The sequence below is a fragment of the Crocuta crocuta genome, unplaced genomic scaffold, assembly GCF_008692635.1.
Source record: "Crocuta crocuta isolate KB4526 unplaced genomic scaffold, BGI_CrCroc_1.0 scaffold1529, whole genome shotgun sequence".
NCBI lineage: Eukaryota > Metazoa > Chordata > Mammalia > Carnivora > Hyaenidae > Crocuta > Crocuta crocuta.
The window spans coordinates 137,447-154,495 of record NW_027532160.1 but is presented as its reverse complement, the minus strand read 5'-3'; the positions used below and the strand labels follow the sequence as shown (position 1 = coordinate 154,495).

At 39.7% G+C, this 17,049-nt stretch overlaps 1 protein-coding gene across 1 annotated transcript in view; it reads left to right on the top strand.

Annotated features, from left to right (window-relative positions):
* The first annotated feature begins 79 nt into the window (after nucleotides 1-79).
* Nucleotides 80-17,049, top strand: part of BTK (Bruton tyrosine kinase) — a 31,996-nt gene continuing 15,026 nt past the window's right edge. Inside the window, exons 1-5 of the mRNA XM_077776440.1 lie at nucleotides 80-187; nucleotides 8,621-8,789; nucleotides 9,330-9,428; nucleotides 12,894-12,962; nucleotides 14,458-14,539. Coding sequence (XP_077632566.1) covers nucleotides 8,649-8,789; nucleotides 9,330-9,428; nucleotides 12,894-12,962; nucleotides 14,458-14,539 — 391 coding nt within the window. The 5' untranslated portion in view covers nucleotides 80-187; nucleotides 8,621-8,648. The remainder of the gene's footprint in view (nucleotides 188-8,620; nucleotides 8,790-9,329; nucleotides 9,429-12,893; nucleotides 12,963-14,457; nucleotides 14,540-17,049) is intronic.

Sequence of the window (17,049 nt, the reverse complement as noted above, 5' to 3'; positions counted from 1 at the left end):
TTAAGTCAGGAAACAAAAAAAGGGAACTGAGTGGCTGTGAAAGGGTGGGGTTTGCTCAGACTGTCCTTCCTCTCTGGACTGTAAGAATATGTCTCCAGGGCCAGTGTCTTCTGAGATCGAGTCACACCTTCAAAGTCCTGGCATCTCAATGCATCTGGAAAGCTACCTGCATTAAGTCAGGACTGAGGTGGGTCTGGGGCATGGCAGGGGCTGGGCAGCAGTAGCAAATACTTTTCATAGGACCTCTGAAGGCCAGCAAGAAAGCGTGGCTGGTGCCATATCCTCTGCTGGCAAAGGAGGCTGACAGAGGGTGGGAGTGTCATCAGCACAAGGCCCTGGCGGTCCTTTGAATGATCAAAACAAGCTGTAAGGGTCCTTTCTGAGTAGGGTCATGAGGGGAACAAGAAGAGAAAAAAGTGGCATGAGGTGACCATCTGAACAGGCAGCAAATAGTGGAAACGGGCACATTAGCAAAATTTGGCAGGCTAGTAATATTGTTAGTGGCGGTAAGACAAAAATAAGCCATCTGGTGAAATATTGTTTGAAGGCCCAAAATGTATACTTGTGTCACTGTGGCCCTTAGAAGAAGAAAATCTAAGAGGCAGATTGAAAAAACAATAAAAGCTCACATGCCGCCAACAGGCTCTCAACCTGTGTAAACTAGGGAAAAGCATTATCTAAGCCAGGGTGTAAGCTACCTGCCTTGGGCTGCATTGGGCCCATGTTGCCTGGAGTGGGCTGGCTTATTGGAATGATTGTATGTGCACCAACCTCGTGGTAATGAGGGTAAGAGCCTGGGCCAGAAGAAAACAGCCTCAGCCTCAGCCCAGACAGTATGGCCAACCCTTGAGGTCATGGGGAAGGTTTTTCGTATTATCATTGCCTGCCATGTGCACGGCTTTCTTTTCTCTTGTTTTCGTCATTTCTCCTCTCTTTTTCTCTCCTCTCCTTTTCTCTTTCTACCCCCTCCTCCTTCCTCTCCTCTTCCTTTCTCTACTTATACACCCCACTCCTTTTATCTTGTTCATTACCACATCCCAGAGACAGAGTCGTGCTTAATACATAATTGCTGAATTGCATTGTATTCTTTCCCTTTTCTTCCTCTGCTCTTTTCCCTTTTTTCTCTCCCCCTACTTTTCTACTACCTTCCCCATAGGATTGTTGTGAGCAGGAACTGTGTTAATATACATAAAACAGTTAAAACAAAGCTTGGTAATAGTAAGTACTAACATCTCCAGGTTTACTATTATTTTTATTCCGCCTGAGACCTGCTAAGTGTCCCCAGAGGGCCTGCCTAGAGCAAATGATGTGAAATTTAGAATAAAAGGATGCTGGCCTTGATCAAGACATCCTTGGATGGGCTATTAGACCTCCAAAGGGAATCCTGGTCCATATCCTGGTCACACAGTCCTCCAAGCTCAAAATCTCGATGCCATGTTGTGCGTTTCCAGAGGCAGGCCAGCAGCAAAGCCTAGAGGCAGGAGTCTATAAAGCTGTGGTACTGTCCTCTGTGCTGTTAGCTGTGTGCCAGTTCTGCTCCTTTCCTTAAGCCCCTAAACCAAGGGTGCTATAACCTCTCTGGAGCCTCAATTATTTGATAAAACAATGTCACCCTCCAAAAAAAGCCATAAGATGCAAATACTCATGGACGTAAAGCATTCTATCAAAACAGTGTCCCTTAAGGCTAGCCCTATGTGCTCTATTCTGACCCCTTTTATAGTCAGACTATTTAAACGGTTTGTGTTAAAGTCTAAATTCCTGTTGCTTATGGCCAGTGATGTGTTTATGTAGAATCCTTTGTAAACTCTTTATGGTGAGAACTAATGCAATTTCCTGTCGACTTCTCGGGTCTCAGAGCAATTTGAAATTATCAGCACTATGATTTACTATTTCCATTTGAGCAAATTTCCTATAGAGAATTTCCTTTCAGTGGACTAGACCCATACCAGGAAGTGACTTAGGTATAAAGGGAATATATGCCTTTTGAAAACCAGTTTGGATGTTCTCCAAAGAGTCACCAGATACCTGCTGCTTTTTGCCCAAAGATGCTATATTGAGATCAGATCGATAACTCCTAGGAATAAGGAAGAGCTAGAATTTTCAGTAAGTCATTGCTCAACAAGAATCTAGAGACAAAATCTTGACCTAATTCACTCCAAAGCTGCTTGGTTATGCAAATGAGGCCATCAGGGGAGGGGGTGAGAGAACTCCTCTGAGGACCCAGAAACAAATGGGCCACGTGTGACTTTCAGTTTCTATAGAGGTTCATGTGCACTGAGGGAGGGTGTTTGAAACACAAAAGCCTTAATTCCAGGCTTTTCTTCTCACTCTCCGAGAACCATCACCAGAGGCCTTAAGAGTTATTGTTGGTTATTTGAACCTCAAAAAGATCACTGCAGGGGCGCCTGGGTGGCTTAGTCGGTTGAGCGTCCGACTTTCGCTTGGGTCATGATCTCGCGGTTCGTGGGTTCGAGCCCCGCGTCGGGTTCTGTGCTGACAGCCAGCTCAGAGCCTGGAGCCTGTTTCAGTCTGTGACTCCCTCTCTCTCTGACCCTCCCCTGCTCGCGCTGTCTCTCTCTCTCTCCTAGAAATAAATAAAAACATTAAAAAAAAAAGATCACTGCATTGCTTTCCTAAAAGAAAAATAAACTATAGTCAGTACAGCTCATCCCTAGAAGAAGGAAATTTTAGAGTCAAGATAAGTTAAATTGTAAAAAAAATAAAAATAAAAAAAAATAAGTTAAATTGTAGACAAGTTGGAGTTTGGAATACACTGGATTTCAAGATCACTGGTTCAATGAAAAACACAGGTTAGTCTGCAATAAAAACAGAGTATAAAACTGATTAGAAATGGAGCAGAAAATAAAGGAATGGGGAAAGCAGGCTCTCAAAAACTACTATCTGGAGTGGAAATTGGTAAAATGCTTCTGGAAACTATTTTGTCAATGTGTTTCAAAATGCAAAATGCATATACTTTTTGACTTGGTGAATAATGCTTGTATAGAGATCCTAATATCATGGAAAGATAATCAGGAATATTGTTAAACAAGACCTTTGGATATTTTGGGGGAAAAGGTGTGTTGGTTGGATGGATGGGTAGTTAGATAATGTTAAGAAATATAAGTCAACAATAAATAGCAGTATGATCTCAAATATAAGAAAAACACACAGGAAAAATGGAAGGTACTATGCCCAAATATTAATGCCTCTGGATAATGAGTTTATAATCAATGTTTTATTTTTAATATTTTTGTACTTGAAACATATTCTTAAAAATTCTTAATGTCTATTTTTGAGAGAGCAAGAGAGAGAGTGTGTGAGCATGGGAGGGGCAGAGAGAGAGGGAGACACACACAGAATCTGAAGTAGGCTCCAGGCTCCAAGCTGTCAGCACAGAGCTTGACACAGGGCTCAAACTCACGAACCACGAGATCATGACCTGAGCCAAAGTCAGAGGCGTAACCACTGAGTCACTCAGTCACCCCTTAAAACATTTTTCATAATGAACATATGTTATTTTGTTATTGAAGGAAAAATAAATAAAATGCTTAAACCAGGGAAAACAAAAACTAAACCAAAAAAGAAGGCCAAAAGGCTACTCAAGTCTGGAGTGAAAGATGGACACCCCAGTAGTCACCTAGAGAGCAGAGAGATAGTGCTGAAAGTATTATCACGAATCCGATGCTGAATGCAGACTTACAGATTAGCTACCTGGCTCTTGTGTAAAATATTAACATGAAGAACCAGAAGAACCAGAAACCTGAGACCTCTTGGAGAGGACTACAGCAGATGAGAATTTCCCTGGTTAACATGCAGCCAGAAAACTGATTTTGGCTGGAGGGATCCATCACAAATTTCATCCCCTATCGTGCTGACCATGAAGCTTATCAAATAATTAGGTTTCATTGGTGCCTGAATAGAGCTTCTTGGGAACTTAGCGAGAGTAATTAGGTTTCTTTGTTGCTACGGTCATATTCAAAAGACTTCTCTTCTGGTTCCAAGACAAGGAAATACTCAGTGAAAATCTCTATCAGGCCCTGAGAGATACTTCTTGGGACTGAGAAGAGATTTTGTTGATAAAATTTAGCCTATGATACTCTAATTTCTTTTTTAAAATTTTTAATGTTTTTTTTAATTTATTTCTGAGAGAAAGAGAGAGCACGTGAGCAGAGGAGGGTCAGAGAGAGATGGAGACATAGAATCTGAAGCAGGCTCAAGGCTCTGAGCTAGCCATCAGCATAGAGCCCAACGCAGGGCTCAAACCCACTAATTGTGTGATCAGGACCTGAGCCGAAGTCGGATGCTTAACCGACTGAGCCACCCAGGGACCCTGATACTCTAATTTCAGATAGTTGATAATTATACCAGGTATCATAGTAAAACATCAGGAAGATAGGACTGAAATGGAAAGAAGGGGTAACACAAAGCACGTAAGCCAACAGATAAGCTAGCCCTGGGTTTGCCACTTTGAGTAACTGAGAATTCATTCTGAGAGTGGAAAACTATGATCACGTGTACAAGGATGTCCACGGCAGCATTGTTTATAACTGAAAACAATCAACCTAAATATCCATCAGTAGGAGAATGGATAAATAAACTGTGATGTATTCATCATTTAAAATACTTTAGCCATATAAAAATAGATCAAAATGTATGAACTAGAGCTACCAAGGAAAATAAATCATAAAACATTATGCTGAGAAAAAAGCAAGTTGCTGAAGGATGTGTACCACTTCTATAAAAATGTAAAACATGCAAGCCAATACTAAGTATCTTTTATGGATATTTACATATGCAGTAATAATAAAGAAACATGCCTAGGAATGATGAACACCAAATTCAAGATATTGATAATCTCTGAGGAAGGAGGGGAGTGATTGTAGAGGAGTGTACAAGGAGGTTGTGACTCTATGGATGGTATTTTACTCGTGAAAAACATCAGAAGCAATTATGGCACAATGTTAGGATTTTATAGAGCTAAGCGGTGCATTTCTGAGTATAGTGTTATTCTCTGTACTGTCTATTTGCAACATTTCATAATATAAAAGAAAGTACATTCAATCAAAATTTTGTATTCACAGTGTGCAGTAACAACCCTAGGGACAAAGAGTATGGATGGGGGTTCCACCTAAATCTTGTGTTTTTATCTCATCAACAATGAAAAATACTGAACCAATTAGAATCTTCTTGTGGAAGATTTAAAATGTAAGAAAATCTGGTAGGACTAAGAAGAGTCCACATGTAGGAAAAAGCACAGTTGACAGTTAACAGGGATAAATCATCCTTTCTAGCTTGGAGGATTATTGCAGGGAAAAATGCCCCGAGGATCCTGCACTCTCTCTTATCCCCTGAACTTACCATCATTTCCTCTTTTGCCAAATGTTCCTAGAAGATGAAAAGAGGTCTGTCCCAACTACTCTTTGATGATAGCTGAGGGGATGACAGGGTGCTGAGGTGGACNGAGAGGCTGTGAGGTAGGTATCACAGAAACAAGGGCTATGGAGTCCCAGATGGATGAGGTTGGGCAAGTTGTGTGACCTCCATGAGTCTCACTTTCTTCATCTGTTTGTCGTGAGAAATAAATGAAGTAACGAGTATAAAATGCCTGATCGGTAGACTGCACTGAGGGAAACAGGAGTTCCCTTCCATTCCCCTGGGAGGAAAAGGGAATAGACAGACTCGTTTTGGGCAATTAAGTAATACTTTAAAGGAGAAATAAAGAGAGAATGATATTCCTTGGATACTCTGGCTAAGTGGCTATTTGAACTCTGACTGGGTATTTCTAACTAGCATCTTCTGTACTCTTCCCAGTCATGGGCATGCTGTGTAGTCTTCTGAACTTTGCTCTGGTTTGTTCCTAATAGTGTTTACTCAACCTGAGCGATAATAGGACCAAAGGTGGTTTAGTTTACCCATCCTGCGGGTGCTTTTCGAATTAGTTCCTTATGATAGTACAGTTTGTAAGATGGCTGAACTCTTACTAACAAGCACCCTCTTTTTGAATTCTGCTGCTCCATGGGGAGCTGGGAGGCTGCAAAGGGTGTCCACATGAAAATTCTTGCATTTGTAGTTTAATAAAGAGAACATTATAATACTGGAATTCTAAATTTTAAATGAAGAGCTCTATATCTTTCTGTTACTTTTCCTCTTCTTTCTTTATATGAACAGCAGGGACTCTGTGTGTGTGTGTGTGTGTAATATTCATGTCACTTCCGGTTTCCACCCCCACCCCCACTCCCTGAGTGAACTGTAGGGTCAGCCCTCACCATGCATCTTTTTGTGGTCAAATTGACTCTGTCAGCTGCAGAAATAGAAAATTTAGAACCTTCCACAGTAAGTACCTAAAGAAGTTGCAACTGCCCTCTAAAGCAGAGTGTCCATCACACACCAACCTTCAGAAAGACATAAAGGCAGATGCACCTTCTTTCACATCATTGGTGGATGGATCAGTGATGACTAAGGAAGAACTACCACATTTTCAGACTGTGTGCGCAGGGACTGCATCACAAGGAATAGGGGGAAAGCTGTCAAAGAGGGAACAACTAGACCTTGGAAATCCTGGTAATCCTTCAGCTCAATGATCTAGAAGTAGAGGCCATTTCACCCCTTGCTCAGGGGGGGTGATGGCTAGTGAGAGGCTTGCTTACTTCCTCATACTTAGACCAGCACTAAACCCTAGCCCAACACAGACATTTTAAAGAGAAGAAGGCTTCCTCTTGTACAAACTGGATTTGTTCTAAAAGAGAAAAAGAGCAGAGGCAGCTTCCAGAAGGACCTGTCTTATAGGAAGTAAGAACAAACGCCAAGACTGAAGCGGATGCCGGGTCAGAGCAGGGAATGTGTCCATCAAGAGCTTGCANTTTTTTGGGGTCCTTCTGATCCAATTTACTGGTCATGCTGCTCAATTCCTTTAGGGTTTTATCTTCTCTAATTTGAGTCTCTTTGATTGCAAAAAGGTACTTAATTGGAATTCACCATGGGAAAAAATGTAATATTGTTACAAGGATCTTGATGAGTTGACAATTCTTGAGAATATAGTATTATTACTTTACTATCACTATTTCCAGGAAAGTGAATAATTTTAATGTTGAAGGAAATTTCTGTGGGCTTTGAGCTGAATCTGTGTTAGAGAGGACTCTGCTTGTAAACTCTTATCAGTTTGTCACTACTGTGAGAGACCATGTAAATCAGCCAGTCAGGGAGCTGTGTGACATGGTGCGGGAAAAGGTTTGCCCCTTTGCCTAATTTTTCTCTAAAGATCATTTATAAACCATTGAATTAATCTACCAGCAAAAGAGAGTAGCATTGACATGGTGGATAAGTGACAAGTGATCATTCTGAACGTCCGTGGTGTTCCTTTAACCTATTTAACCTATTTTTGCATCCCCAGTATGATAATAGAACCTTCTCCACCACAGGAAAGAACAAAATAACGGTGTGGATAGCCTCAGACTTTGATAAAAACCACTCCCTTGCTCTCCTGATGTGAGCAATAATCTGTGCTTGACAGGTAGAAAAAAACACTGACTTTATTCTGCATTCATGGTGCCACCAAAAGCATAAGGAGTTTAATTTTTTTAAATGTCACACTGCCTTAAGGAAAACACCCACCTGTAACAAAATTTGAGGGGGGATGGTGATTTTTTCAACACTTATTTTGCTCTGTTTTGTGACAGCATTTATATTCTCACCTTATCTTTCTAAGGAAGGTTTGAAATTAGTAATATACAATTGTGCATAAATCAAGCAAATAACTGATACAAAGCGTGTTTTGTGTGAATAAAAAAGCCAGTCGTGACTTTTTGTAACTTTCTTTGCATTTCTGTACTCAGTTACCCAAACTGAATCTTTCTGGAATATTGTAAGTTTGGAGAGGGAAGATAGTTGCATCAATTTTGTATTACACTGTCTAAAAGAAACAATCTAAGAAAAAAAAAAGAAGGAAAAAAGCCAAAAACCAAAAACAACTCCCTCCTCAAAAAATTGGTTTTCAATTTTAGAACAAAGCTTCTATCTTTTGTAGCTCAGCCAGTGGTTGATGGGAAAAATCAGTTGGGCGGCAGTTAGTGTATGTCCATAACTGCAGGTGCAGCCTCCGTATCCTTATTAGACCCCTTGGTTACAGAACCCAGTGGGACAGTGTTTGAAAAAATTACATTCGCTGTCTAGGAAACTGGGAACTGAAAGTCCAATATCCGCCTCAGTGGAGTTCTGGCACCTGCATTATCCCTTCTGGGAATATCAGAGTCAACAGCTGCACAGAGACTTTTGCTGTTCACAGATATTATAAAGGGGTGGTTAGTATAAAACTGCCTCTAGACATTACCAAGCACACAGGTACGTGTCATTTAACATCCAGAGCGTTCCCTTGTCTTATACAAAAAGCCTGTGTATGTGAACTCACAATATCGAACTGGTTCTCCCAATTCAATGTCGATCCATTACACCTGAAAACCCTCAGATTTGGGGACTGTGGAAGGAGGATGTCAAGGTAGGAAGGAGGCTCTTTGTTAGCTTTGCACATTTCTGCTCCTTTTGAAACTGGATGGCCAGGCTGAGGGGAAACCAGGAAGGATGAAGATTAATGATCTGGGTCCTCAAGAACTTTCATTATCCACAGCACAAGTGAGCTTCAGAAAGAAGAAGCTATGGCTTCAGTGATACTGGAGAGCATCTTTCTGAAGCGATCCCAACAGAAAAAGAAAACATCACCTCTCAACTTCAAGAAGCGCCTCTTCCTCTTGACTGTGAATAAACTTTCCTATTATGAGTATGACTTCGAACGTGGGGTAAGTTTCTCTGCTGCGAAAAGTGAGTATCAAGGACCTGGCCTTAGATCTTCATTACGAGGAAGAAGAAAATTTTTGGTTGGAGGAGGGAGGTGGTAGGGACCTGATACATTTCAAACTAAGGAAAACGTTTCCTAGCCTAGAACTAACTACAGCCATGCTGGTGCAAAAATTCAAAGGTGCTAAGAAGCTGGCGTGGGTCGGGAGGAGGCTGAAATATTACCATGGAATCTTGTAATTGGTGATCATTCATTAAATGTTGAGAATGAAATCCAGGTCTTGAAAATTACTTCCTTACTTTTTATGGTAAAGGCACACAGAGTCATCCACTCTTCTATAGTATGTTATTTGGTAGTCAAAAAAATGTTAGATTAATAGATCTGGAAGGCGGTTTGTTTTTTTTTTTTCAAAATGACAGATCCTGATATAGAATGTGGGTGTCACCTCACTATGTTGAATGATTAGATAACAAAATCTAATCATCTAGTTGCTTAATCACTCTTAATGTTTCTCCATTTTCTTCCTCATTCTCTTTCTCAGAGAAGAGGCAGTAAGAAGGGTTCGATAGATGTTGAGAAGATCACCTGCGTTGAAACAGTGGCTCCTGAAAAAAATCCTCCCCCTGAAAGACAGATTCCGGTAAGTAGAGGTCATTGTCAGAGCAGGAGTGGAGTGGTTAAGAAACTTGGAACACTTCAGTTCTCTGCAAATAAAATGGTGATGCTGTGCAATATAGTAAAGCTCCCTTATAAAACTCTTCACTCTGCTACATATTGGTTATATTGAGTCTCAGCATTTTCCTCCCAGATGCAGAAAAACTCACTTAACCTTGAAAACTTCTAACATCAATTTTAAAATAATATATCAAATTTTCTGGGGTGCCTGGGAGGCTCAGTCGGTTAAATGTCCGACTTCGGCTCAGGTCATGATCTCACAGTTCGAATCCCACGTTGGGCTCTGTGATGACAGCCAGCTCAGAGCCTGGAGCCTGCTTCACATTCTGTGTCTCCCTCTCTCTCTGACCCTCCTATGCTCACGCTGTCTCTCACTCTGTCTCTCAGAAATAAATAAAACATTAATTTTTTTCTTTTTTTATAAAGATTTTATTTTTTTAAAATAATCTCTACACACAAGGTGGGGCTTGAACTCACAACCCTGAGATCAAGAGTCACATGCTCCACTGACTGAGCCAGCCAGGTGCCCCAATATTTCAAATTTTCAAACTGATGAGAGATTATTAGTTTTACTGTCTCAGATACCAGGATCGGATTTATAGGTTTGGGTTAGTCTGAAGGACAGAATCTAGGGCTCTGTGTCATGATATTCTTTAATAACTCACGACTTATTCTCCTCTCATTTCCCAGAGGCTTTCTAAGACATAACATCTACGGATTTCAGATTTGAATTTTTAAAAAATATCATTTATTATTTTTCCTTATTATATAAACTCTAGAAAATACTTTAAAAAGCACAATAAAGAAGAAAAAACCATGCATAATCCCATTATCCAGCTAAAATAACAATTGTATGTTGGCATACAGAGTTTCAGGTATTTTTCTCCACCAGCAGCACCATATATCCACACTAATATGTATGTTATACATTTATTTTTTATGTCTATTTTTAAAGTAATCTCTACAAGAAGCATGGAGCTCAAACTCACAAATCCAAGATCAAGAGTCACATGCTTTTCCACCTAAGTGTTCAGGCGTCCCTATGTTAGGTATTGAAAACAAAGAATCATATTAAACATCTTGCTTTGTAACCTTTTTCAATTTAACAATATATGGAAAGTTTTCCCATGACAATAGATACTTTTTAATAACATGATTTTAATGACTATGTGGTATTCTCTATTATGAATATATTGCAATTTGTTTAAGTGATCTTAACGATACATTTAAGTTGTTTCCAATTTGATATTATAACCATGTTGAGAACATACTTGCATACATCTTTATGTACTTTAGCTATTCATTTCCTTACAATAACTTCCTAGGAGTAAAATGTTGTTCTTCCCTTTATTAAATTTGCACAATTTGGTTATATTTATCTTTTTATTCTATTTTATTTTCCAGAAGTGGAATTTAAATTTCATGCACTCCTACAAGCTATGTATGAGAATATCTCTATTTCTCTACATTCTTTCCAATGCCAGAAATTTTAAATATTTGTTAATTTGGCAGCCAGGAAAAGTCATATTTCATTTCTGACTTTTTAAAAATTTAAAAAAATTTTAATGTTTTTTATTTATTTCTGAGAGAGAGAGAGAGAGAGCAGGGGAGGGTCAGAGAGAGAGGGAGACACAGAATCTGAAACAGGCTCCAGGCTCTGAGCTGTCAGCACAGAGCCCGACGCGGGGCTCGAACCCATGAACCGTGAGATCATGACCTGAGCTGAAGTCGGACACTTAACTGAGCCACCTAGGCGCCCCTCATTTCTGACTTATTTTGCAATTTTTTGTTACTCATAAGGTTGAATGCTTATGTCATACAGTTTATTTATATTTTTCCATATGTGAATTGCCTGTTCACTTTTTTGCCCATTTTTCTGCCAAAATGTTTACCTTATTGTTAGTGCTTTTTAAGAGCTCTTGATATATTATGAGTATTAATCCTTCAGGTGCCTATGTGGTTCAATTGGTTGTGTCCGACTCTTATTTTTGGCTCAGGTCAAGATCTCACAGTTCGTAGGTTTGAGCTCCATGTCAGGCTCTGTGCTGACAGTGCAGAGCTTGCTTGGGATTCTCTGTCTCCTTCTCTTCTGCCCCTCCTCTGCTCATTCTCTCTCTCTCTGTCAAAATAAACATTAAAAAAAAAAGAGTATTAATCCGTTAACTGTAATATATGTTGAACACATTTTTCCCAGTTTTTCATTTATCTTTTAATTTTCGGTGTTTTTTACTTGTTCATTTTTACCATACTGGGTTTTAAAGTCTTTGCCATCAAATTACTTCATCTTTTTCCTAACGATTCTAACCTTTTGCATTATATTGGCAAGGCCTTGTCTCCCACAAGATTATATATACAGTCACTTATGTTTTTTTTCTCAGTCATTTGTAATTCCACTTTTATATTAACCTTTTGAATCAATCCAGAATTTACTTTGGTGCATGGTGTGAAAGAGCCACCTAACTCTCCCTCAACTTATGTACCAATATCAATGGTAAAATGTTTGTCCAAGCACCACTGATTGAGTAACCTCCCTTTCCTTGATGGTTTGAAATGCCTGAGATTTTTTTTTCAACATGTATGTGCTGGTTTCTATTGATATGTGTCTTTACTGGGTTAAAGGATACAATCTCTAATAATAAGAAGTTTCTGTGCAAGAAAGTCTTCTGGAGCCACTGCAAAGTACTCCCAGTACCGAAGGAAATCCAAAAATGGACAATATATCAATCAATAACTACGCATTATTTTTTTAAGTTGTTATTTTAATTCCAGTTTGCTAACATGCAGTGTTATATTAGTTTCAGGTGTACAGTATAGTAATTCAACAGTCTCATACTCTCCCTGTGCTCATCACAAGTGTACTCCATAATTTCCATCACATATTTAACCCAACACCCACCCACCTCCCCTCTGGTAACCATCAAATTGTTTTCTATACTTAATCTGTTCCTTGCTTTGGCTCGCTCTCTCTCTCTCTCTCTCTCATTTTTTCCTTTGCTTGTTTGTTTTGTTTCCTAAATACCACATGTGAGTGAAATCATATGGTTTTTGTCCTTCTCTGTCTGAGTTATTTTACTTGGCATTATACTCTCTAGTTCCATCCATGCTGCAAATGGCAAGATTTCATTCCAGCACACACACACACACACACACACACACACACACACACACACACATATATCCCACGTTTTCTTTATCCATTTATTAATCGATGGACACTTCAGCTGCTTCCATATCTTGGCTATTTAAGCAATGCTGCTATAAATATAGGGGTATCCCTTTGAATTATCCCTTTGAATTAGTGTTTTGTATTCTTCGGGTAAATATCCTGTAGTACAATTGCTGGATCATAAGGTAGTTCTATTTTAACGTTTTAAGGAAATTCCACACTGTTTTCCACAGTGGCAAAGTGTGTTTTCTTCTTTCATTGCAGAGAAGGGGTGAAGAATCTAGCGAAATGGAGCAGATTTCAATCATTGAAAGGTTCCCTTACCCCTTCCAGGTAAGGTATTTTCTCTCACCAGCTCTCAAAGGTACCCACAACATAATAGTTAGGGATGGAGGGGTGCCTGGGTAGCTCAGTCGGTTAAGTGTCCGACTTCAGCTCAGGTTATGATCTCACTGCTTGTGGGTTCAAACCTTGTGTTGGGCTCTGTGCTGACAGCTCAGAACCTGGAGCCTGCTTCAGATTCTGTGTCTCCCTCTCTCTCTGCCCCTCCCCCACTCGCAGTCTATCTCTTTCAAAAATGAATAAATGTTAAAAAACTTGTTTTTATAAATTAGGGATGGAGTGCAGGCACAGTGAATAATACTATGTCCCAGTGAACAGAAGCTGAGGTGGACAAGGAAGCTCAAGTGAGAAATGAGACTGACATGGGCTAAGAGTGTTTATTTTTTTCTATTTTCCCAATTTGACACAGTACCTTTTAGTCTTTACACCTCAAAGAGAATCCATAATGGCACTAATTGTATTATGGTGTGTCTTGTCTATGGTAACTACATTGAGAAAGATGCTCTGTTTGTTGAGTGAGGATTTCACTTCCTTCTGGTTCTGCCTATCTGTCTAATGGTGGTCATGTGGGTTGAAAAGACAGAAAAGGGGAGGGAAGGAGTAGTATTAGGAAGTTCAGTATGGGGAAGGCTTATTAGGCTTATACATGAACCTAATTCTAATCTAGTCTGAAATAATGAAAAGTCACATAGACATCTATTTTGTAGGTGCGTTGTAATCCATGAGGGAGAGCAAGAGCTTCAGATTCAATCTTCACTTTGGCTTGCTTATGTCCTGAAAACTCTGTAGGTCACATGATGTGAATATAGAAGCCTTTGCAAACAGTGAAAGCCAGAAAAGGAAGTGGAAAGTCTCAGGGGAGGGGGCTTTCTGTCATGGATTTATGAGCACAGCAAGACTAACAAGCAAAAAAAAAATTTGCAAGGATCTTGTTCACATCCTTGACTGTATCAAAATTTACAAAACCTATGAAGGAGGAGTGTTTTTTTTAATAGTTTATTGTCAAGTTGGTTTCCATATAACNCCCGAGTTAAAATTTTGTTTCATATTATAACCCATATGTACCAATCAGGACTTAAGTTATACAAATTATTACTTCACTTCCCTTCTATACAAACCTAAAGTTTAATACAATCATAAAATATTCTTTGTTGGATAAATATAAATCCTGTCTCCNCCGACGCGGGGCTCGAACCCACGAACCGAGAGATCATGACCTAAGTGAAAGTCGGACGCTTAACCGACTAAGCCACCCAGGCAGCCCCCCCCCCAAAAAAGCTAAGAGCTTCTAAAATCTACAATCCTGGATATGAATTGTTCAGGATTTATCAAATAATTCACATGACCCCAGCTCCACTACTGACTGAAGATCCTAACTTTGTTTTCCACTATGAATATACAAAGTTGTAGCTTAAGATTAGTTCTTTCAAAGACATTTTTTTTTTCTGAATCCTAACTGCTGAAGTCTTTGTGTCCATTGCCTCAGGTTGTATATGATGAAGGGCCTCTCTATGTCTTCTCCCCAACTGAAGAACTGAGGAAGCGTTGGATTCATCAGCTCAAAAATGGTGAGAATTATTTGGAAAATAAACTCATTTCCAAAGAAAGAAGAAGCAAAGAAAGGAGAGGGAGAGGGAGTAAAAGAGAGAGAGAAGAGGGGAGGGCAGGGGGATAAGGAAAGAGAGATGGAGGGAGGGAGAAAATGAGAGAGAAAAGAAGAATGGATGGAAAGAGGGAGGTGAGAGAGAAGAAAGAAGAGGTAGAAGGGACAAAAGGAAAGAGAGGAAGGAGGGGGAAGGAGGAAGACAGGGAGGAAGGAAGGAAAGAAGAAGATAAATTGTATTTTCTCCAATATTAGTGATACTATTGAGTTTAATATTCCATTATAGGAATAAAAGATAATGTACTAGACAAAGAGTTTCAATGCAGATCCACAATTATCTCTCTAGTGCAATTCTGCAATTGTAGGCACCTTTCTTTCCTATCTATAAAGTAGTCACACTCTTTCCACCAACTACAAGGGTGGTGTGGTGTGGCATTCAATGGTTATTGCAAAATTTCAAATCCTAAGTGTAAAATATTTAGTTCCAAAACCTTAGATGATTATGAGAATGCTTGAAGTCAGAGCAGAGAAACTTTTTCCAAGCCCTCTTCTGCCACTAATAAGCTGGGTGACCTCTGGTAAATAGGCCAACAAGCTCTTTTTGAGGCTTAGTTTCTTCTCAAGTAGAAATAATAATGATACCTGCCATACTTACCTCCAGGGTTGTCTTAATGATCCAATGAGGTCATGTATATGAAAGCACATGGAAAACTATAAAACTTTGTACAGGAAAGCACGGTACATCTCTTTCATGGGTAAATATTTTTTAAGGAACTATTTCATGTTCCTTGTTTTGTGAGAACTTAAGCTTCCACATAGTTTCAGCATTTCACAAAGACCATACAACGTGCCCAGATAAACTTGACTCTAAAGGCTTGCAGCACAGGATGCATGCGCACATATTTGTGTGTATATATAGCCACATGTCAAGTGACTGAGAGATTAACTGGTTGAGTTGACATCAGGAAAGGCTGCCTAGAGAAACAGGAAGGATGGCAGACTGATAACAACATGGTTGGGTTATTGCATGACAGCCCTTTGTCTTAACATTTAGATTCTGATATTCGGTGGCTCACCATTCCACCCTTATTCACTCCCTTGAGTGCAAGTCTGATTGGCCAAAATAAAAATCACCAAATCTTTCAAGCTGAAAGAGGAGAGAAGAAAGTAAGCAAGGGGTTATTTATTGAATTCTTGCTATGTGCCATACACCGAGCTAGGTATCTTATATTTATCATCTCATTCTCATAGCAAACTGGGGTTAAAAACAACAATAATAGGGACGTCTGGGTGGCTCAGTTAGTTAAGTTTCTGACTCTTGGTTTCAGTTCAGGTCATGCCCTTGGGGTTTATGAGTTCGAGCCCCCCATGGGGCTCTGTGCTGGCAGCGTGGAGCCTCCTTAGCATTCTTTCTCTTCCCCCTCTCTCTGCCCCTCCCCAGTGCTCTCTCTCTCTCTCAAATCAAACAAACAAACAAACTTTAAAACTTAGAAAAAACAATAATAACAACACTTAATAAGCACTTATTATGTCCCAGTCTCTGTGCAAAGTGCTTCAAATGTACTAGCTTTTAATTCTCATGATAAGCTTATGAAGTATGTATTATTCCCCTATTTATAGATGAAGGAACTGAGGTTCAAAGAATTTCAGTAACCTGCTCATGGTCACATTCATGGGCACACTGGGTGTTAAAGCCTGGATTTTTACCATATCCCTAGATCTGAATGACTCTAGAACCTAAGTTTAGTTCATAGATTCATGATGCTTTTTTCTCAAGCCCAGAAATTATACCTGTAGTTAAGCTGCAAGATATTCTAGAGTAAGGCCATACTGAGATGGCAAATTGGTGATCTTATACCACAAAGTCCAGTTCTTGGGATTTTTTTTTTGTTGCATGTATTGAGGTAAGAGGCCTGCTTTAACCTTAGAGGCACAAAATGAGCACACAGAAGGCATATATGATTGTATTTCTTTGGTTTCTCTCCACAGTGCCTCATGCAGTGCCTTCCACACAGAAAGGGACCAATGGTTGTGCTCACTTATATTTCTGTAATACAATAAACAACCACCACTAACTTGGGCTCCATGTTTATGGACAACTCGGATTTAGTTTGGAAATAGGGGAAAGTGGGACATACTGAAGGAGAACCAGAAGAGGAGGGGAAAAAAAAAAGTGACCCGTGCAAGTTAGTAACTCCCTTACACTTAAACTAAGGGCACTAACCCCATCATGAAGACTCCATTCTTATGACCTAATTACCTCCCTAAGTCTCCATCTCCTAATACCATCACATTCAGTGTCTTCATCATATGAATTTCATGGAGGGGACATGAACATTTAGTCCATAACAGATAAATGTTTTTGCAGTTCCCTCCTAAGTAGCTAGAAATACCAGCTCTGGATTAGCCAACAAAAGAAAGGGTGTCATCTTTAAGGAACCCCTCAAGAGGCAGGCATTATTTGGGAATATAGGG